This window comes from Elephas maximus, chromosome 3 (assembly GCF_024166365.1).
Source record: "Elephas maximus indicus isolate mEleMax1 chromosome 3, mEleMax1 primary haplotype, whole genome shotgun sequence".
Classification (NCBI taxonomy): Eukaryota; Metazoa; Chordata; class Mammalia; order Proboscidea; family Elephantidae; genus Elephas; species Elephas maximus.
The window spans coordinates 206920861-206942726 of NC_064821.1; the positions used below are offsets into that span (position 1 = coordinate 206920861).

Consider the following 21866-nt stretch of genomic DNA (forward strand, 5'->3'; position numbering starts at 1 on the left):
GGAGGATACGACCCATTCTGCCACTGTGCGCTGGCCTGTGTATCCTTCTCAGGGTGCAGTTGACCATGGGACTCAGGCTCTTTCCTCCCAAGACACTTGTCTAGTAGGCTGGGTTGTTCCTGTAGACTGTCAGTCTAGTACAGTGTGTGCTTCTAAGAGGAAACATAACCTTGCAAAAAAAAAAAAAATCCACTGAATTTAATTGTTATAAAAATCACTGGCATATTTTAAAACAGGGCTTTGAACTGGTTCAAACTGGCTCAGTCATAGCCCATGAAGCCAAACAGGAACGGACCCCAAAGGTTTACAATTTGGCAGATTTGGCACAGTATCCAGAACAGAAAAAATTATGGGTTGAAGCCCTATAATGGGAGACTTGGAAGAGGCACAGTGAGCCCTTTAGGAGCCTGTTGGGTGAGATGGCGTTATTGACAGGACTGTTGCAAAGCGACACACATTCAAAGCAGTGTGGTCGTCTGCCATCTTTGAGCAGGGCGCCACCATTTTTTAGTGGGGCAGCACTGCTCTGGAATTTGCTTAAAATTCGAGGGCAAGAGATTTGGTTGTTGTGCAATGCATAAGCTGCCCTTGTTCTTTAAGAGGGAGATTGTTTCTAGCAGGGCTTGGACCTGTAATTTTTCCTTTTCTGGCTATCTTTCTGGTTAACCCTAAATTTAAAAATTCGGGTCTGTTCTGGTGCCGCTTCCTCAGCAATGACTGAACCAGACAGAACTGGTGCAAAGTCCTGTTTTAAAATAAACTACACCCTTTGAAGATCTCAGCTGATCTGCCACTTAGCTTTGGGTATAACCTTGAGTAATTCTCTTTACCTGTTTCCTCATTTGTAAAATAAAGACCTCCAAGGTCTTTTTCAGCTTCTAAAGTTCTAACACTTTCTCTTTTTTCCAGCATCAGCTACCTAAAGGGAACAATCAATTGGGAATCCAATGACGAGTGTTGCCACTTCCTAACTGTGCAAACCTGCCAAATCACTTAAGCTCACTAAGCCTTGCTTTTCTCACACAGAGAACATAATACCATCAGTAACGTAGAAGAAAGCACTTTTGTAAATGCTGACGTTCTAGCCTAGCTGTTTTTCACCGGATCCTAGTTTTATATGGCTCCAACCACCTTCAGATCTCCATACCCCAGAACAGTTCAACGTAGGGAATCCCCACCCTCCACTCCCCCTCTAGAGATAGTCAGCTGCTGATTTCCAGGGGGATATTAAGCATTGTACCTAAGTGTGAGGCTACCAACCAAAAGGTAGGAGGTTCTTGGAAATTAAACAGCACACTATTAAACTATCAATGAGTCAAGGAAGAAATCATAAATTTTTTCAGAGTCAAAGGAAAATGAAAGCACAACATACCAAAACTTACGGGATGTAGTGAAGGCACTACTCAGAGGAAAACTTATAGCAATAAATGCCTACATAAACAAAGAAAAAAGGTCTCAAATTAACAGGTTAACAACTCCAGGAACTAGAAGGAGAAGAGGAAACTCAGCCTAAACCTATCAGAAGACAGGAAATAACAAAGATCAGTGCAGAAATAAAATAAAAAACAGGAAAACAATAAACAAAATCGATAAAACCAGAAGTTGGTTCTTTGAAAAGATCAATAAAATTGACAAACCTTTAGCTAGACTGACAAACAAAAGAAGCAAATAACCAAAATAAAAAATTAAAGGGGACATTACAACTGATCCGATAGAAATAAAGAGAATTATGACAGAGTATCATGAACTGTACAGCAAACGAACTGCAGAACCTTGACAAAATGGACAAATTCTTAGTAGCACACAACTTACTGAAACTGACCCAAGTTGTTGTTGTTGTTAGGTGCTGTCGATTTGGTTCCGACTCATAGCGACCCTATGCACAACAGAACGGAACACTGCCCTGTCCTGCGCCATCCTTAAAATCATTGTTATGCTCGAGCTCATTGTTGCAGCCACTGTGTCAATCCGCCTTGTTGAGGGTCTTCCTCTTTTCCGCTGACCCTGTACTCTGCCAAGCATGACGTCCTTCTCCAGGGACTGATCTCTCCTGACAACATGTCCAAAGTATGTAAGACACAGTCTTGCCATCCTTGCTTCTAAGAAGCATTCTGGTTGTAGTTCTTCTAAGACAGATTTGTTCATTCTTTTGGCAGTCCATGGTATATTCAATATTCTTCGCCAACACCACAGTTCAAAGGCGTCAATACTTCTTCAGTCTTCCTTATTCATTGCCCAGCTTTCACATGCACATGATGCGACTGAAAATACCACGGCTTGGGTCAGGCGCACCTTAGTCTTCAAGGTGACATCTTTGCTCTTCAACACTTTAAAGAGGTCCTTTGCAGCAGATTTACCCAGTGCAATGCATCTTTTGATTTCTTGACTGCTGCTTCCATGGCTGTTGATTGTGGATCCAAGTAAAATGAAATCCTTGACAACTTCAATCTTTTCTCCGTTTATCATGAAGTTACTCATTGGTCCAGTTGTGAGGATTTTTGTTTTCTTTATGTTGAGGTGCAATCCATACTGAAGGTTGTGGTCTTTGATCTTCATTAGTAAATGCTTCAAGTCCTTTTCACTTTCAGCAAGCATATATATGAAAAGCCAATAGCCAAAATTATATCTAAAGTAGTAAGACTAAGAGCCTTCGCCTTGAAATCGGGAACACGATAAGGGTGCCTGCTCTCACCACCTCTATTCAATATCGTATTAGAAGTCCTAGTGAGAGAAATAAGATAATAAAAGGTATCCAGATTAGAAAAGAAGAAGTCAAATTATTTCTAGTCATGGGTGATATGAGCCTATATACAGAAAATCCCAAAGAGTCTGAAAGGTAGGTGATTCTAATCCACCAAGAGGCACTTTGGAAGAAAGGTCTGGCTATCTACTTCTAAAAGGTCACAGCCATTGAAAATCCTATGGCGTGCAGTTCTACTCTGAAACACATGGGGTTGCCATGAGTCAGAACTGACTTGAAGACAATGAGTTTACCTTCTCCGGGCAGGGGGGCCCCCTGGTTACACCTTCCAAATGACAGACAGCTTTGCCCTCCACAACCCCGCCATACACACACATCCCATCCCCCTGTCGGTTCTTCTAAGAGTCATCTGAAAGAGAAGAAGGCAGACAAGGTTATCGCCTGCCAGATGCCAAATGCCAGAACAAAATGAGACTCAAGGATAAGGCCCCGGGAACAGGCACAGGGAAACTTGGAGTCAACTACTTCTGAGTCTCCGACACTACACAGAGACATTGGGGATGGCTGTGCTGGAGGGGAGCCTTGAGGCTTCTTGGGAATGCAGCTTCCTCTTCAGCAGAAAATCCTGGCTTGTCAAGGGCAGACTTTGGGCCCTGGAGTATACAAAGGTGAATGACAACGGCCGTTGTAATTCCTCAGAGTCACAACACCTTAGAGAGACCTGGGTCCATCCGGACAGCAGGATACCCCCATCAGTTGTGCCCCAGTATACAGTGGGGGTGTTTTTCTGGACTCCCTATCCTTGGCCTTAGATCCAAAACCCTCACAGGGCCTTGGTTCCCCTTTCCACCCCCAACAAAGGAGTGCTAAGAAACCTCAGCTGTTTTTATCAAAGAGTCCTGCCTAGACAGGACTAGAAAAACATTCACTCTAACCAGGAAAAGTAGCCACTAAAAGCTTACTTTCATCTACAGTTGAGGAACAGAAGAGTCTAATAATTAAATCCCGTGGCAGGCTAAATGGAAAAAAACCTCCACTACAAATTTCTTCTCAAATGCATGGCTGGGCTTGCAAAATAAATCCCCGGGGGTCGAAAATGAAGAGGAAACTGAACACCAAAGAGGTAAGCGGGCCCAGCCCCAAAATGTATAAAGCAAGAGTTGAGAGAACTGCAAAAAGAGTCATGAACACACTATCATAGACAGAAACCTCAACGAGCCTTCTCAATAGTTGATAGATCAAGCAGATAAAAACTGGTAAGAATATAAAACATTTGTGCAACACGAGTTTGATGTTTTGGACACAAGGCATAGTGAATACGCATGTTTTAAAAGCATACAGGGAAGCAAATAAGAAATGTTTAAAAGTTGGATGGTATAACCCAGAACTGGGATTTTTAGCTAGTATGGAAGTAGATTTTTGCTGAGGTGCTGTAAGTCAAGGAGGACTACCTCAGTTCTTTCCTGGGTCATGTATGTATCAAAATATTTCCAAATAGGAATGGCATCACAGAAGAAGTTGACGACTTGAGGCTGGAAACAATTGCATATAGAGTTGTCGCAGCTCAGGAGTTCAATGCTGTTGTTAGTTGCCACTGAGTTGGCTCCAACTCATGGCGACCTCATGCACAGCAGAACGAAACGTTGCCCCGTCCTGTGCTATCTTCATGATCACTGGTGTGTTTGAGTCCACTGCTGTGGCTATTGTGTTGATCCATGTCATTGAGGGTTTTCCTCATTTTCAATGACCCTCTACTTTATCAAACATGATGTCTTTTTCTAGTGATTGGTCTTTTCTGATGATGTGTCCACAGTAAGCAAGTTGAAGTACTGCCATCCTTGCCACTATGGAGCATTCTGTGCTACCCTGTGCTCTCGAATTCTGCATACACTTAGCCCTTGAACTGTCCCAATGAAAACAACCTGACTATCCCATTGACTTCTTTTTCTCTGGTTACTCTGCTTCTGTTTAATGAGGGACATTTCTAATAGAATATATTTTCAAATGTCTTTGCTTTTCCTTCTTACGGTAAATTGTATATACACTAAAGCGTAGTCCGAAATTCTGATGATCAGACAATTCAGGAAGCACCAGACACTGAAGGCTTTCTTGAAGAAAACTCTCAGCATCCAAGTAGGAATCTCCCTCTCAGAATGAAGACCTAAGCATGCCTGCGATCTGATCAGGTCAAATGACTGAACCTCTCAACTAATAAATCATTTAAGTGGCTAAAGAGAACTAGCTGCTTAATGAAAAAGAAACTATGCACAGATCCTAAGGTTAAAGGTCAACAGATAGGGCTTCCACAAAAGCATTATCGTGTAGACAAAAGCTACTTCCTTCCCCCCATTCGTCTTTGTGGTCTCGTAGTTCCTGTAGAAGAAAGGGGACCTTTAGAGTTAAATTAGGCAGTATTTTGTTGTGATAGGTAGGGTTTTCACTGGCTAATATTTAAAGTAGATAGCAAGGCCTTTCTTCCTAGTTTGTCTTCATCTGGAAGCTCCACTGAAACCTGTCCACCATGGTTGATCCTGCTGGTATTTGAAATAACCAGTGTCATAGCTTCCAGCATCTTTGCAACACGCAGCCACCACAGTACCACAAACTGACAGAAGGGTGGTGGACAATGGACTCAAACATACAACAGTCATGAAGACAGTGCAGGAGGTGGGCAACATTTTGTTCTGTTATACATAAGATATTGACGCATTGGAGATGATTCAACAGTAACTAACAACAACGGGATTATATCTGAACAATGAACTCATTCAATCACCCTTTCTCCAGGTTCCAACTCTTGGCCTAATTATGCAGCAGTTCCATTTCTCAAAGTCTTTCAATTGTGGTTAAGCAACCACACAGGTACCTGGATGGTCTAGATTCTCTCTGGGGGTTCCTGTTCTGAAAAGACACCTGTCCTAGCGACAGTTTTGAAATAATTAAAAAAAAACTGGTCACTGTAGGAAGACACCTACCTTGGCTGCAAAGGGGCTACCTCAGCGTTCTTGCTCCTATGCTCCTTTCCATCTTAGGAACCTCTTAGCTAAGGCCATTATGCTCAGCCACCCGACTGGAGATTATTACCTCAGGGAGCTTTTCAGCAGCCTTGGAAAACAAAAGAAACTCTGGTGGGTGGTTGTTCTCCAACACTGGGGGCAGGGAGAGTAGCTGCAAACCCTTCTTGGGTTTCCTAGCTTCACACATGACAGGGCAGGGTTGGACATTAAGGTCAAGAGTTTTGTTGGGTCTTGTTGGGCAGTAACTAGGCTGACTATGGCTTCCCTTTGGCCTGGCCACACTCCTTCAATTGTTCTCTTGCCCACATTTTAGCATCTGCTCTTGACATCCAGCCTTTCTGATTATGTGTTGAATTGTGCCCTCCAAAAAGATAATGTTGATGTTCTGACCCTTGATACCCGCGGAGGTGACCTTGTTTGAAAATAAGGTCTTTAAAGATGTTATCAGTTAATATAAGGTCATACCGGAGTAGGGTAGGTCCTAATCCACTATGAGTGATGTCGGTATAAAAGAAACAGAGACACACAGAGAAGAAGGCCATGTGATGATGGAGGCAGAGGCTAGGGTGACACATGCACAAGCCAAGGAATGCCAAGAGGGGCCAGGCACCACCAGAACCCAGGAGAGAGGCATGGAACAGACTCTCCCTTAGAACCTGTTAACACCTTGATTTTGGACTTCAAGCTTCCATAACCATGCGACAATGAATTTCTGTTGTTTTCAACCATCCAGTTTGTGGTACTTTGTTACCATATCCCTAGGAAATCAATACAGCTACCAGGAGGACGAGGGCAGCAAACCATACTCTCAAACCTCTTTAGTACCCTCTCTCTTTGCTACAGACCTACTGTGAATGAGCAGGCCCTGAATGAGTGCTTCTTGAATTAATTCCTCTTCTCCCTGCACCCCTCTCCTGGGTTCCATGCTATGGAAAAGCCCCCCGTACTCTGCTCTCAATGTGTTTCAGCATCCTTACCAGACATCCAAACTGTAGTTGCTCCTTTAAGTCACAAGTAATTTTCCGTCTGAAAACCTACCCATGAGATGAAAGTGGAAGCCTGGTCCAGGCTTGGAGTGGACATGGAGGACACAGTGGCTCATGGACTCCCAGAAGAAGGGGGCAATTCTGCCCCAGGGTCAAGGACAGGGTTGCTCCTTGAGCTGTGTCTCCTTCTGCTTTTTTCCCCCCAGCTCAGGAAGGGAGGGTAAGCCTAAGACAGTGAACCAATTACAAGTCCAGAGGATATAGGAGTAGGAGAACAGGGGGCCTGGAGGTTAGGATCTGGTTAAGGCCCAGCAGCTTGAAAGAGTGACTGGCCTGAGAAAAGCAGTAGTCAGAAACCAAGCAGGAAGGCACTTGAAAGGACATAGATATGGTACAAGCAATGGACAGGGACAAAGACAGGCAGGAGCCAGGCAGCAGGAGCCACAAGAGTTAGAGGACCTGACAAGGCACGTCTGGCAAGTGGGGCAATGATGGTGGACCCAAGAAGGCCAGGAGACCTGAAACGCCTCCTCTCCAGGAAGGGCACAAGCTAGGTTCCCAGTAGAAATTTTGAGACAGAGGCCCATGCTAGAACATGACTATGTAAGGGGTCCCCAGCAACCACCTGACATCACCCTGGATTTCCAGATTCCTCCTCATGAGAGGCAGCCTGGAGAGATGCAAAGACTACAGCTTTGGAGTCAGCCAGATGAGCAGCAGTGATGGGCTGCTCAGAGGCACACATTTGTCCCATCCCACCTACAGTCCTTCCTCGGCACCCCCCTTAGATCCCAACACGGACAAAGCAGACTGTATGGTGGCCTTGGCCTGCTCTCTCCTTGCCCACCCCCACCTCCTCTAGATAAACAGACACAGCACAATTAGATCATGACCCTGTGCTAAAATAAAATACCTCACTTTAACAAAAAATAAAAGAAATAAAAGAAAAAAAATTGAGAGAACCGTTAACTAAAAGCCACACCAGAAACAGAGTCTCCAGGCTGCTAGGGTCTCCCTCTCAGACTTCCCCATCTGTTCTGCTCCATGGGGACCTCCCAGCTGAGCTGGGCTGTTGGGGGAGGGCCCCCTGGCCTCCTCACAATCTGTCATCTTTTACACCACTTGGATCTTGTTTCTTCTGGAGCTGTCAGGGGCCATGAGGCTACCTTGCCTGTCTGGTCACCTCCGCGGGTATCAAGGGTCAGAACATCAACATTATCTTTTTGGAGGGCACAATTCAACACATAATCAGAAAGGCTGGATGTCAAGAGCAGATGCTAAAATGTGGGCAAGAGAACAATTGAAGGAGTGTGGCCAGGCCAAAGGGAAGCCATAGTAGGGGGCCAGGGACCCACATATGCCATCAGCACCTGGGTAGAGGGGGTGAACGGGTGGAAGAAAAGGTTTCTGGGCTCTTGGGCATCCAGGCTGAATCTCAATTTCTCCGCTCATCCCTCCTCCCTTGGGCGGCCAAGCCATCCCATTTCCTGCCATCTGTGAAGGGCGTCCCTTGGGAGGCCTCTCCTTTCTTCCTTGCTAATCACTGTGTATGGACACTGGGAGAAGACTGGTGTCTCTGCCTGCTGGCAACTGTGTAGACATCCCTAATTTGTGTTCCTCTCTTTGCTGCTGAGGGACGCTGTTCTTCCTGCACACTAGCTGCTGCTGCTTCTCTGGAGCACAGGACACCTCTGCATGGAGCCCAGGACCCTCAGCAAATAAGGGGGGAGGGGTTGATGAAAAACTAAAAGGTAGTAACCGCCGATTACTGCTGTATAGGGTAGGGGTGCCCACAGCCTTGACCCACAGAGTGACCTACCTGTCCCCAGTCAGGGCCCAGTGTAACCCACTGAAGAAGAACATTTGCTGTGCAGTTCAATAGGCCTGCATCTGAGTCCAGGTTCTATCCATTCCACTAGCTGCATCACTGCCCCTCTTTGGGCCTTAGTGTCACCATCTACAAAATGGGTGGGCCGGGCTAGATGGTTTCTCATGCTGTCCTCACATCCTAGGAGTCAAGGATGATTCTGTTGACCCACCACTTGCATTTTTCTGGCTCTTTCTCTACTCTCTAATCTAGACCCTGCTGTGACTGGTAGCTGGTAGCAGTCACTTGCAAAGGAGTTGGTAGGGTAAAGAGGGCTGACTCAGGCCTGGAATGGTCATGTGGGTCTGACCCCAGGACTGTGGTCTCATTAGCATCCTGTCCTGATCAGCTGAGCTAACCAGACAGCTGAGAGGTGAGTAGGCTAGCCGTTTTTCCCCCTTGATTTAAACTCTTTGTTTCCCATGGGTCCCCAGCAAGAACAGAAGCAAGCACTGTGTTCCAGCCTGAAAACGCCCCATCCATCCAACCAATCCATCCAATCTAATCCATCCAATCCATCCATCCATCCATCCCTCCATCCCTCCCTCCAACCCTCCATCCCTCCATCCACCCACCCACCCATCCATCCATACACTTTCTCATTCATTCATTCAACCCTAAGAAAAGAATGAGGCAGTATAACATAAAGAGCCACTGGAATTAGTTCGATCTGATTTCTAATCTTGTCTCTGTCACTAATTGGTTACCCAGCCTCTTCAGGCCTCAGTTTCATCATCTCTAAGAAGGAGAAAACATACCTACTTCACAGACAGTGCATATAAAGCATTTATTATCCATTAAGTGTTCAGTAAGTGGGTGTTGTTGTTATCATTAAGTTGAGTAATTTGCTTATGGTTTCAAGGGAAGACAGAACAATAAGCAGACATCTGCCCATTGCTCAAAGTATACTTGTGTTCCAGCCAAAGACAGGCTCCTTGGGCCAAGAAGAAACCAACAGGAGTTTAAGGTTTAGCTTTTTGGTACAAATCTTTCACACTCCCTAAAAAAAGTGTAGAGGTTGTTCATGGAAGTTTAAAACAGATTCTCCCATATTTGAGTCATTTGAAAAAAAAAATCTGGTTTTGAATTGAGTTCCTCAGGCTCAGGTTGGGGGCCGCCATTTTGGAAAATGGAGTACCCACCGTGTGATCAGCATGACTCTTGGGAGGAGGAAGAATGAGAAGAAAAGATCCCTGTTCTTGGAAGCAGCATCTCTAAAACCCCTTCAAGCCTCTCTCTTCCCACATATGTGGCCCCTGACTCCCACGTGCCCAGGGCAAAACAACATCTAATTTGACTGTCTCTGGCAGTTCCCAGCCTTGCTGAAGCCTGTCCTTGCCACCACTCCTGCCCTGGAAGCCCTGGCTCCTTGGTTTGCCTGGACCTTCAGGATGCTGCCAAACCTGCTGACTGAGGAGGCTGATGTATTGCTTCCCATTTGCCAGACCTCTGACAGCCTCCGAGTGCTCAGCCTGACGTAGCCCGGAAAGGTCAGGTCCCAGAAGAGGGGGCCAGTCAGAGGGTTTCCAAGGCAGCCTGTCACAATGACCCTACTCTCCCCATGCGCCATCAGTCAGCACTCGGTCTTACTTATTTTGGGTTAATCTGACAGCCTGAAAGTTTCTCTTTGCTTCTGTTGTACGCATTTAGGTGTCTCTTTCTCGCCTTCAGTGATACCCCCAACTGTGCTTGCGAGCTGGCTAACCCAGAGGTACACATGGCACACCGCTGAGGAGGATCTCTGTCCCTGGTTGGCTGACCAGGCACTTGGCATGGGAAGGGCACTAGGGCAGGGGCTGGGAGGCCTGATTCTCCCAGTGCCTACCAGGGCAACCTTGAGCAAATTATTCAATCTCGTCAGGCCTCAGCTTGCTTATCTAAAATGGGAATAATGGTTTCCCTTAATAAATTTCATGATTATTTTGAGGTTAAAAAACAAAATTAAAAAACTATTTTCCTTTTTTTTCAACTGTTGTAAAATCATGTATTGCACATTCACCAATTCAACTTTCTTCATGTGTACAATTTAGCAACACAAACCACGTTAATCGTGTTGTGCAACCTTCACGGTAATTGTTGCCAAACTTCCCATCGCCACATGAGTTCACCATGGGTTGGAATTGACACAATGGCAACTAACTACAACAACAGACAGAAACTCACGGCTTCCTAGAAAATGATCCCCCGCCCATCTGCCCCCCACCCCTGGTAACCACTAATATAAATTTGATCTAAGAGAGATGAAAAAAATTTTTTTAATTATATTGTGCTTCAGATGAAACTTTACAGTGCAAATTAGCTTCTCATTCCAAAAATTTATACACAAACTGTCTTGTGACATTGGTAGCAATCCCTGTAATGTGTCAACACTCTCCCCCTTTCCCTTTACTTCCTGGGTTCCCTATGTCCATTTGTCCAGTTTTCCCATCCCTTCCTGCCTTATCATCTTTGCTTTTGGGCAGGTGTTGCCCATTTGGTCTCCTTTACTTGATTGAACTAAAAAAGCACATTCATCACATATGTTTTTGTTTGTTTTATAGGCCTGTCTAATCTTTGGCTGAAAGGTAGACTTTTAGGAGTAGCTTCAGTTTTTTTTTTTTTCAGTTCTTAGTCAGCAGGGTGTCCGGGGGCCACAGTCTTGGGGGTTCCTCCAGTAAGAGATGAAATTTTAAAAGGCACTTTAAAGGAATTAAAGCACATTAAAAACAGTTATGGACCCAAGTTGTTTCATGTGTTGGTCTCATTTATCCACTCAGGTGGGAAGCTCTATAACCCTTCTTGAGTACAAACAGCACATCTTACATGCTCTAGGGTCTCTCCTCTCCCCCGTTCTTGGTTTGGGCAAACTGTGGCTCCTAGGTGGACTGATACCGTCACCGAGGGTGGGCTGGGGCTGGGGCATGCAGTCCATCTGAGAACATGGCCGAGCCACAGGCATCATGCTCAGAGACTGGCTGCTGCCGAATCCACAGCTCAGGGCAGAGCTGGGAGGGTGACTTGTGGCTGGGGTGAGGGGTCTCCATCACCCCCCTCTGAAGTAGGAGTAGAAACAGCCCTGGCTCCAGCTGTCTCCTCCTCTGGGGGAGAGGGGGTTGATATGTCAGGGACCCTTTCCAGAGTCTAGATGCCTCTTTGCCAGGGGAAGCCACAGCGCCACAAACCACAGCCTCCCTGTTCCTTGAGACTGACCTAGAGGCACCCTCTGATATAACAGTCTCTCATCTTCTAACAACGTGTGCACAGCGTATTACAGGTGGAAGGGCACTTTCACATTCTTCATCTCACTTAATTCCTGACCCCTGCAAAAGACAGACCTTACCATCCACCCATTTAAATACAGGCAAACTAGACACTGGATGGTTAAGGTACCTGTCTAAGGTCACATAACTGAACTCCAGCCCAGGTCTTCTGACTCCAGCCCCTGTGCAGGGGAGCCAGGAGCTGTACCTTCCATTGGCACAGTCAGTAATTCCAATTGGCGTATATCCCAGAACCTAAGGAGGGAGCAGGGTCCCTGCAGCTGACAGGGTGGCCTGTGGGGGCCTTGGCAGAAGGAATAGCATAGGAATTCCTGGAGTCAGACGTCTGCCCAATGAGCTAGTCCCCCTTCCACCACCAGAAGGGAGTCCTTTTTCCCTGCTCTTTCTAATCATCTGCCAAACAGCAACTGTCTGGAGAATCTGAGGGATGAACAGACATCCAAATCCAGCACTGGAGGGGTCTGGATAACCATCTGCTCGGCCCCAGCGTTGCCCATCAGGGCCGACGTGTGGCCCGTAGAGAAGCTCCCAGAGGCATTGGCACGGAGCTGGTTCCTGCTGCCCTGATGGCCAGCTTGGGGTCCCTGAGAGCTGAGGACAGCATCTCAGTGTCTCAGTCCCTGTCTTCCTTATTACCATCCCCTTACAAAGCCTTTCCTGCTTGAACGCTTTTCCAGGAAGAATTCTAAGAGGTTTACACGTGTACTCGCAGGGTACATTTCTCACTTACAACCAAAGAAAAAAAAAAAAAAACCCAAAACCGAACACATTGCCATCAAGTTGGAACCCTACAGGACAGAGCAGAACTGCCCCATAGGGTTTCCGAGGAGCACCTGGTGGATTTGAACTGCCAACCTTTTGGTTACACCAAACTCTTAACCACTAAGCCATCAGCGTTTTCTCTCACTTTCAAAAAAAAAAGTGAGCAAATATGCCACCCAGACAAAAACAGTAAAGCCAGGTCCATTTTGGGAAGGAACAGAAAGCTATAGGGGAACAACAATATCTTACCTGGGAGATAAGGCAGGCTATGAGAAACTGAGCCATCAAAGGATGTGGGCTTGGCTCCTGGCTTGGCTACTTTCTGGCTGTGAGACCTCAGGGTAGCTATCTAACCTCATTGAGCCTTGCAATAGGAGTACTGCTCTCATTGGGTGAGTGATTTCAATGAGGTCACGAATGGAAAGCACAAGCACAGTGCCAGGCACACAGACTTCAACGTGTTCCTTTATGTTCTGGCCCATCCTCCTCCTTCCCACAGAAGCATCTCCCAGGCTCACAAGGCATTCCTTGATGCTGACAATGCTCCCCAACACAGGCACACTCACATTCCTTTCACTAAAACCAGTAACAACTCCAAAACCATCCTTAACCACCACACCTTGCAACTCCTCCTATGCGGGATACTGTCCCACACTGTGGGCATCTCTGGCTTAGCTTGTGGGCTCCTCAGTACCTCCGAGGCCCTGCGCCTTTGTGTGTTCACCAGAATGCTGTTACCAATTACCATGGACTGACTTGTGTGCCCCCAAAACATGTCAACTTGGTTAGGCCCTGATTCCCAGTTTTGTGTGGCTGTCTTCCATTTTGTGATGGTAATTTCATGTTAAAGAGGATTAAGGCAGGGTTGTAATGCCCTTACTAAGGTTACAGCCCTGATCCAATATAAAGTTTCCCTGGGCTGTGGCCTGCACCATCTTTTATCTTACAAGAGATAAAAGGAAAGGCAAGTAAGCAGAGAGTGGTGGCCTCATACCACCAAGAAAGCAGCACTGGAAGCAGAGCACATGCTTCGGACCTGGGGTTCCTGCACAGAGAAGCTCCTAGTCCAGGGGAAGATTGATGACAAGAGCCTTCCTTCAGAGCTGACAGAGAAAGCCTTCCCCTGGAGCTGACGCCCTGAATTTGGACTTCTAGCCTATTAGACGGTGAGAGACTAAATTTCTGTTTGTTAAAGCCATCCACTGGTGGTATTTCTGTCATAGCAGCACGAGATGACTAAGATACTGATCATTTCCTTCTATTCCCAAGAAGTCCATAACAGCCAAATAGGAAATTACAGCCTGATTAGTGGCTCATCTGTTAATCTGAGGCTACTTTTCTTCTCAGTGGACCAAAGTGGCTGAGAGGAGGAGGAGGCTGGTGAGAAGATGTGACCATTTCCCTGGGGTGCTTGAGAAAATGAGCCAGGCCTGTGGCTGCTGCAGCCATACCCACTAGGCTTTCCAGTGCTGATATGAATGGAGAGCTGACCTGTCCCTGTGACAGGCCAAGCTGGACCAAGCAGGTGTAATGCACAGACAGGCAGGACACGGGGTCAGAATTCAGGGTTTACCGACCCAGCCCGGCCACTCACCAGATGACCACGGACAAGTCATCCAGCTCATGGGGTCTCCGTGCAGGTCAAGTGAGATCAGAGTCTACTCAAATGAGAAGGGATGGGGATATGTGGGATCCTGAGTCCCACACCAGATTCTGCAATTGCTTAATCAATTACCAGTTTTCTTTCTTGACCTGGAACAGGTAGCTTCTGCAGACCTGGCCCTGAAGGCGGTATTCACTTCTGCTGCTGTGTGGAAGGTCACTGATCACCTGCAGCTCAACACCCAACCAGCTCTCTTGTCCCTACTTTCCTGGTCCCACCTGGTGCCTCTGCAGCCATATTTTGGCATCTGGGCTACACAGGCCACACTGCAACGCTAACTCCATCGTGTTCTCCCTGTCTCTCTCTTCCTAACCATTTGTCTCCCCCTGTCCTTCCCACCCTGAAAAGCCTGAGTTGTGCTTTATCTCCAGTGAGCCTAATGCTTCCTGATAAGATCAGCTAATCCTCTGCTGCTCCTCTTCTGCAGAGATGGAGAAGATTAGAGGCAGAAGGGTTAGGCCATCTCCCCTTCAAGGGCACTCAGGACTTGAGTAAAGGAACTGGATCCTGCTTTCCCATCTGATGCTCCTGAATGGGGGCTCCCATCTGCAATGTTTCTGGTGAGGAGAAACTCCAGCTACTTCCAGACCTCAAGCCCTCTGACTGGGGGTGCGATGAGAGTGCGCAGGTAGTGGGTTGGCACAAGTGGCTTGGAGGCTCCTTGGGCTCCCTGAACAGAGGGGCCACTCAGGTCCTCGAGAGCAAAATGCCCAAAGGCGGCAGTATCTCTATGACGAGTGAGCGGCATGCTGGAAGCCATGCTGGACATGCAGGCAGCGAGTAGATGGGGAGCCCCAGATCAGGGGGAAACGACTCTCTACTGCGCAAAACATTTCAGTGATGGCTAAAGCCGCCACCTCCACAAGTCTTGGGATGCCGGCTACAAGTCAATGATGCAGGTGGAACAGTGTCATGACAAGATTTGTGTCACGTTTCCTTGGGCAGACAATGAATGCCACTTGCCAGCAGGTGACATGGGAGTGAGGCTTCAGAGTTTACTGAACACCACTGCCCATGTACAGAACACTGCAGGGAGACAGGGGAAGGGACAGACATCGCTCTGTGCCGAGGGGAAGACCATCTGGCGGGAATGAAGGACAAAATGATACAAGAGCACAGTGGAGTTAAACTACACACACCAGTGCTGGGTGACCACTGGAGTGTCCAGAGTCGAAGTGTGCCATGGGGTCAGCCTTAGGTTTAATATGCAAAGCTAGTATCAAAGAGAGACATGATTTGTTGAAGAGAACACAGACTCTTTGAGGTCAAAAAAATAGTTCATTTATTTATTTATTCATCAAATGTTTACGGAAATCCGCTATGGACCAAGCACTGTACATAAAGTAGAGAACAAAATGGATACAACACCTGCTTTCCCAGAATTTATAGTTTAGTAGATGGGTCAGAGGTTACATAAACACAATTATATTCCTTCAAACTGTAAAAACATAAAAGAAATGAACAGGGCATTTTAAAAGAGAAGAGCAGGAGAAATCTAATTAAGACAGGAAATCTCTACGGAGGGAAGAGTTGGGACCTGAATGAGGAGTAGGAATTAGCTAGAAAGGGGTGCGGAAGAAGGGAGTTTCAGAGAGGTCAGCATATGGAAAAGCTCTGGGTTGGGATCAAGTTGGTTGCCTTTGAAGAACAGAAAGAGCGCTGCCATGGCTTAAGAGAAATGCAGAGACAGCCAGGAGAAATTTTCAACTTTTATCCCAATTGCAATGGAAAGTCACTAAAGGGTTTAAGCAGGAAAGCGATGGCAGTGATAGCATTCACACATTTTAAAACTATCACTCTGGGTGCTGGACAGGGAATAGGCTGGGGTGGGGGGCAAGAATGGAGGTGACAAGTTCAGTTAGAAGGCCTCTTCTGGGGCAGATGATAGCTGATGGTGACATGTCCTGAGAAGGCAGTGGTGGCCGTGGAGAGCAGTGGCTGGATTAGCTATATCTTGGTGATCGAGTCAGTAGGAACTGATGATGGATTAGATGTGTGGCGAAATATCAAAAATGATATATTGACAGCTTCAGCAACTGAAGGACTAGAGGTGCCATTTACTAAGATGGGGAAGAATGGTGGAAGAACAGATTTCAGGGTGCAAGGCTGTAGTGGAGATCAAGAGTCCAGGTTTGGATACATTAAGCTTGAGACACCTTTCAGAAAGCCAAGTAGAAACTGTGTGTAGACACACACCTGGCCTGGAGGTGACTGCACATCACAGAGAACACCTCCTGTAGTGGGGATGGAAAGAATTACCCAGGGAGAGTACAGCGTGAGAAATGTCCAGACGAACTTTATCTTGAGGTACAATGCAAAGAGAGGAACAACTAGAGAAACAGCATAAAAGCCAAAAGGTGGTGGTGATTCCAGGTAGAGGAAGCTGTCAACTCATGAAACACTCTGGAAAGATGTGTTTCTCTCAAAAGTGTCTGCTGGATATGGTAACAAGGAACTCACAGATGAACTTGGCAGTTTCTGAATGGATAGAAACCACCTTGAATTGAACTGAACAGTCAACAGAGGGGAATGGGTAGTAAACTCAGTAATTTTTGCTCTTAAGGAAGTGTAGAGAGACAGGCAGCTGTTGTCTCCTGAAGAAGGGGAGTAGGCATGACCCCCTGAAGTTCCACTCAGGCCCAGGGTTCTAGAAAATGGCGGTGCGAGTGGCTTCTGTGCCATCCGTCCTGGGCTGACCATAGTGACTTTGTTTGCTAACAGCTCCAGAAGACAGTGCACTCAGAGCTGCGGGTAGGGGCCGTTAGCCATTGCTGGCTCTCCCCAACCTCGGCTTCAGCTCAATCATCCCTGGCCCATGAGCACCACTTCTTGTTTAAACTCCACTCAGGAAACCTCTTGGGTGTTCTGCTTCAGCATTCAAACCTGTTCCATCAAAAAGGTCTTATGCTTCCACTGAAAAGCTCCTACACACCCAAGAGGTAGGAAAAGCCTAGGGAGAGCCTCCTGACACCCTCTGTCCGGTTAAGAAGATCTGATCTCAACCTTCTCTTTTCCAGATCATATCATCCTAGGTCCTTCACAAGAGGCCCCAACCTCCCTTTCATACCTCATCGCCTACTGTTCTACTTGAATGCTCTACTCTAGCCTACTTCAAGTCCAAAACCAAACCTGTTGCTGTTGAGTTGATTCTAACTCATGGTGACTCCATGTGTTAGAGAGGGGTTTTCTTGGTTGTAATCTTTATTGAGGTAGTTTGCCAATCCTTTCTATGATACCACTGGGTGGGTAAGAACTCCCAATCTTTTGGCTAGTAGCCAGTATAAACCATTTGTACCACCCAAGACCACTGGCCTACTTATGCCCCCCCAAAACACCTTATATTTTCCTACTTCCATAGGTTTGCTTTTTTTTCTCCTCTGGAATTACTCTCTACTCATGAGGCCTCCATGAGTTGGAACTGACTCAGTGGCAACTGTTTTCTTTTTCCCCCTGCCTTAACAAATCCTATTCATTCCTCAGAGTCCAGCCCAAGTCCTTCTACCTCTAGAAAACTCTGCCTTGTGGACTACCCCCCTCTCGTCCTGACTGTGCTCCCTTCTCAGGAATTTCTCCTACACTAGCTGGGAGCGGTGGCGTAGTGGTTTAGTGCTATGGCTGCTAACCAAGAGGTCAACAGTTCGAATCCTCCAGGTATTCCTTGGTTTTAGCTACAAGTGGCGGTTTTCTCTGCACATGTTCACACCTTCTACAATGAGGAGCAGTGAGGCTGCCTCATATTCCTTTGTTTTCCTTGCTAGTGCCTGCAAGTCGAAGGCCCCTGGTATCTGTTTACTGAGAGTTGATTGAGAAAAGCCCCTTCTCCCTGAAGGATGAAGGCTTCAAACAGTCGCTTCCCTCAGGGCTGCATTAGGATCCAGCTGGGCCAAATGAGAAATGAATAGGTGCTGCAAGTACTCACCAGCCTGGTTTCTACAGAACCATGTGAGGAAGTTCCAAGTCACTTGAGTTCAAGTTCAAATTAATCTCTGGCCATCACCGCCATCAGCTATTTCAAATGCTTTTTTAGAAACCTACCTTTTCTTGGAAATGTTGAAAATGTAAACCACAAAAGCTCACGTTTTCTTTTAATACTGTAGATGTAGGTTTTTTGCCCTTTTAAGCTGTGGATGTCCTCTGGCAAGTCCCTTTTAAAACGGTGAAAAGGCAGCTTTCTAACCCAAACCCTCTTGCCATATTACGCTTCATGTAGCAGGAACACTGCACAGGGGTGAACATTCAGCCTGCAGTGTTTTTTCTACTCAAGGTACAGGCTAAAGAAAGCATAATAACTAATAGACTGCAGTAATGTTCACGCAATCTGAGTTCCCATTAAGAAGTTTACACTGGCAAAGTTTTCAGGGCATAGACATTTTTGTGGAAATTGGTTCCATTAAACCTGGAATCCAAAAAGGCTTTAAACACACAGCAATGATTACAACCACAGAGGGACAGGTAGACTCTGGACCCAGACCTATAATAACATGCTTTATGATTTCTTGGGAACTATTTTTGCTCCTCTGCATCAATAACAAAACCAACAATTGTAAAATATCGAGAGTGGGAGTTTAAAGCCAAAGTTTTTTTCCAAATCCCAAAGGCAAGAATTCAGTGGGGAAGGATCAGGGAATACGTGTCCCTCTGAGCCATCACTGATTCACGTCCAGTAAAGCTGGGTCTAATGTGGACACACCCTCGCACAGAGTCAAGGAAGTTCCACCACCAGGTCATTTCATATGTCACCTTGGCTTCTCCTGACACAAACCATAATCTATCTTTTATGGAAAAGAGTCCTTTATTTAAACTTTGATCTACTGATTTACAAGAGATTCGAGGGAACAGAGAACTCAGCCCTGTGGTCTTGGGAAAAGTAAGGCTGCTTCTGCTCAGACCCTCCTGGCCTCCTATACAAGGGATCCAAGGCCGGCCCGGAGAGCAGTTCCTGCCCCCAGCAAGGGTGCATGCTGCCATCAGCATGAGGCCAGGGGCACAAGGGCATGGGCCCTTGCCCCTTCTGTGGCTTTCCCTGACTTGACTGGATATAACGGATTTCTAAAAAAAAAAAAAAAAAAAAAAACGGTTTTAAGAGACACATGTGTTCAGATATAATCACTTTTTTAAGGGTGTGTCTGTTTTGAAATGGTATGATTCACCAAAAACAATGTCCTCAATTTCTCACATCCAGTTGCTTTCCAGAAAGACAACACAGCGCCCAGAAGCACGGGAAGCTGGGTGCTCACACTAGGAATGAGCTTGCTCCCCCACTGAGCTTTTATGCTCAAAAAGAAAAGTGCAAACTCTTTGGGAGGAAAAAAAAGAAACAAAACGACCTGTCAAAATTCCTTTCAGCGCTTAGGATGCTAACTTAAACCCTCTCATAGTAGTACAATAAAAAGCCTACAAACTGCTGCTAAAAAGGTGGCTTGACCTTTTTAAATGTGAACTTCCCCACCCCACACCCACAGTAAGTAAATGAACCTTGGAAGCTCTATAGTTCTAAATCAAGAAAAGAAATGAGGCTGAACTTCCAAAAAAAGGGGTTCCCTATAGACTGCAGGCTAATTAGGGCACTCCAGTTTTAGTCCTATACTGTAACAGCGGGTGGAATGCTGGCCCCAAACCTTTTAGCCATTGTAGCTGCCAACTGATCGAGTCTAGTTCTGAAAAAGGCGAGCGAAGAATTATGAAAAATTAGTAAATAAAGCCTTGGACGCGCCCTCCCGCAGCCTAAGTTCCGGGGCAGGCTGTCGGCCCCTGGCGGCAGAGAAGCCGCGGCGATTCTGGGTCTTCACCGCAGCTGTCAAGCCTGGCGCGCACCGAGCGGCGCTGCTGAAAGAAGTTGGAGAGCTCCCAGTTCGCCAACAGGATTCCGCGGTGGGCTCTGGGAATCCCTTCCAGTGCCGCAATTAGGAAAGTTTTGAAGAGTAAGTAAAAACTCTAGACAGACAACAGACTCATCCTTTTTTTAAGCATAAGAAACACCCCGCGTCGCGCCAGCCGAAGGTTGCGCGCACAAGGTCATCAGCCCAGCTCGGCCGGGGCTCGCCGGCGCTTTCCAGCGCCCCACCACCCAGAACTCGTCCGGAGGGCGCGAAGCCAAGGGCAGCACTGCCGGGTTGGTGGTTCCCGAAGGAAGCGCCTCCAGGCTCCCTGACTTCGGGGAGATAGAGCTAGTATTCAACAGTCCAAGAGGCAGGTGCAGAACCACCAACTCCCGCTCGCAAGCCCGGGACCTTCTCCTCCATGCCCGCTCCGGTTTCTCCACAAGACGCGCGGCACAACCCACACGTCCTCGGCATTCCACTCCTCTCAATACGTCACCTCAAACTCTTCGCGGGAAGCCCACAAAACACAGACGGCACCCCGAAACTCCTTGGGCACTCGCCAGCCACCCCCACCTGCGCCTCTCGAACCCTCCTTGTCGCGTTCCTCGCGCCTTGCACGGTTTGCTTTAATTGGGAGTCAGAAGCAAATCAAGAGAAAATGCCTTCTTAAGAAGCCTCCCTACACCCGCCCTGTCACTGAAACAAAAGCGGAGGGAGGAGGGAAGAGGGAGGTGAGAGAGGAGGCGGGAGCAAGGTTTAGAAAGAAGATGGGGAGAGCGGAAAGAAGGAACTGGGGAGTGGGGACAGGGTGGGGACCGGAGACTGGGGCTGGCCCGCTCCGGCTCCGCGCGGCCGGTCGCTTACATGCCCAGGTCGCTGTAGGTGTTGAAGAACTCCATCTGGTTGCATGCTTGGATCCAGCCCACCACCCAGGTCTCGTGGCGGGGGATGGGGGGCATGACCACGCGGGCCGAGGCTTTGAAGTACGGGGTCTTGTAGCGCAGAACGATGGGCGAGGTCTCCTCGATGCGCGTGGGGCACTGGTCAATGGTGGCGCACACATCGTATACCACGATATTCTCGCGTCGGATCCGCGCCTTGCAGGTGATGCTTTGGATACAGCCCATCCTGCCGCCTGGCGCCGGTGCGGCGCGGCACGGGGCAGAGCGGGGGCCGGCGCGGGCAGCCGGGGGCGCCCGTCAGGCCGGCATGGCGACGCGCCGCCCGCACCCGGTCCGGCTCAGCTCGCGCCTAGGAACCGGGAGCCGCAGCCGGGCATCCTCCGGGGAAGCCCCCTCCTCTTGCCGCCGCGCGGGGTCCGGGCTGCCCGGACTCCGGCCCGCCCCCGCCCACGCCCGCCCCTCTCTCCAGCAGGGCGCGCGGAGCGTGCGCTCCTAGGAGGCGGCGGGCGCCCCCGCCGGCTCCAGCGCCCGCGCGGAGGGCAGGGAGGGGAGCGACGCTGGGAGGAGTGGTGCCCACCCCGGGCCGGAGCCCCCCGCCCCTCGCTGGAGAGGAGGAGGAGGCGGCGGCGGTGGCATGGAGCCGGGGAAGGGCGAGGGCGGCGGCGGCGGCGGCGGCGGCGGCGGCGGCAGCAGCAGCAGCGCCCGGTCTGTCTGCCTCCGCGGCGGCAGCAGCAGCAGCAGCCGCCGCCGCCGCCGCCGCCGCCGCCGCTGCATGAACCTCTGCACCGCGGCTGCCCCCCGCGTGCAGCGCACCAAGCGGCGGGCGAGCGGCGGCCCGAGCGGCAGGCGGAGGCTGCGGCGGCGGCGGCGGGGACCGGTGCTCTTG

At 48.3% G+C, this 21866-nt stretch overlaps 1 protein-coding gene across 1 annotated transcript in view; it reads right to left on the reverse strand.

Moving 5' to 3' along the window:
* FAM78B (family with sequence similarity 78 member B) overlaps window positions 1-21263 on the reverse strand; it is a 103749-nt gene extending 82486 nt beyond the window's left edge. Inside the window, exon 1 of the mRNA XM_049881137.1 lies at window positions 20943-21263. Coding sequence (XP_049737094.1) covers window positions 20943-21205 — 263 coding nt within the window. The 5' untranslated portion in view covers window positions 21206-21263. The remainder of the gene's footprint in view (window positions 1-20942) is intronic.
* Window positions 21264-21866: the final 603 nt, after the last annotated feature.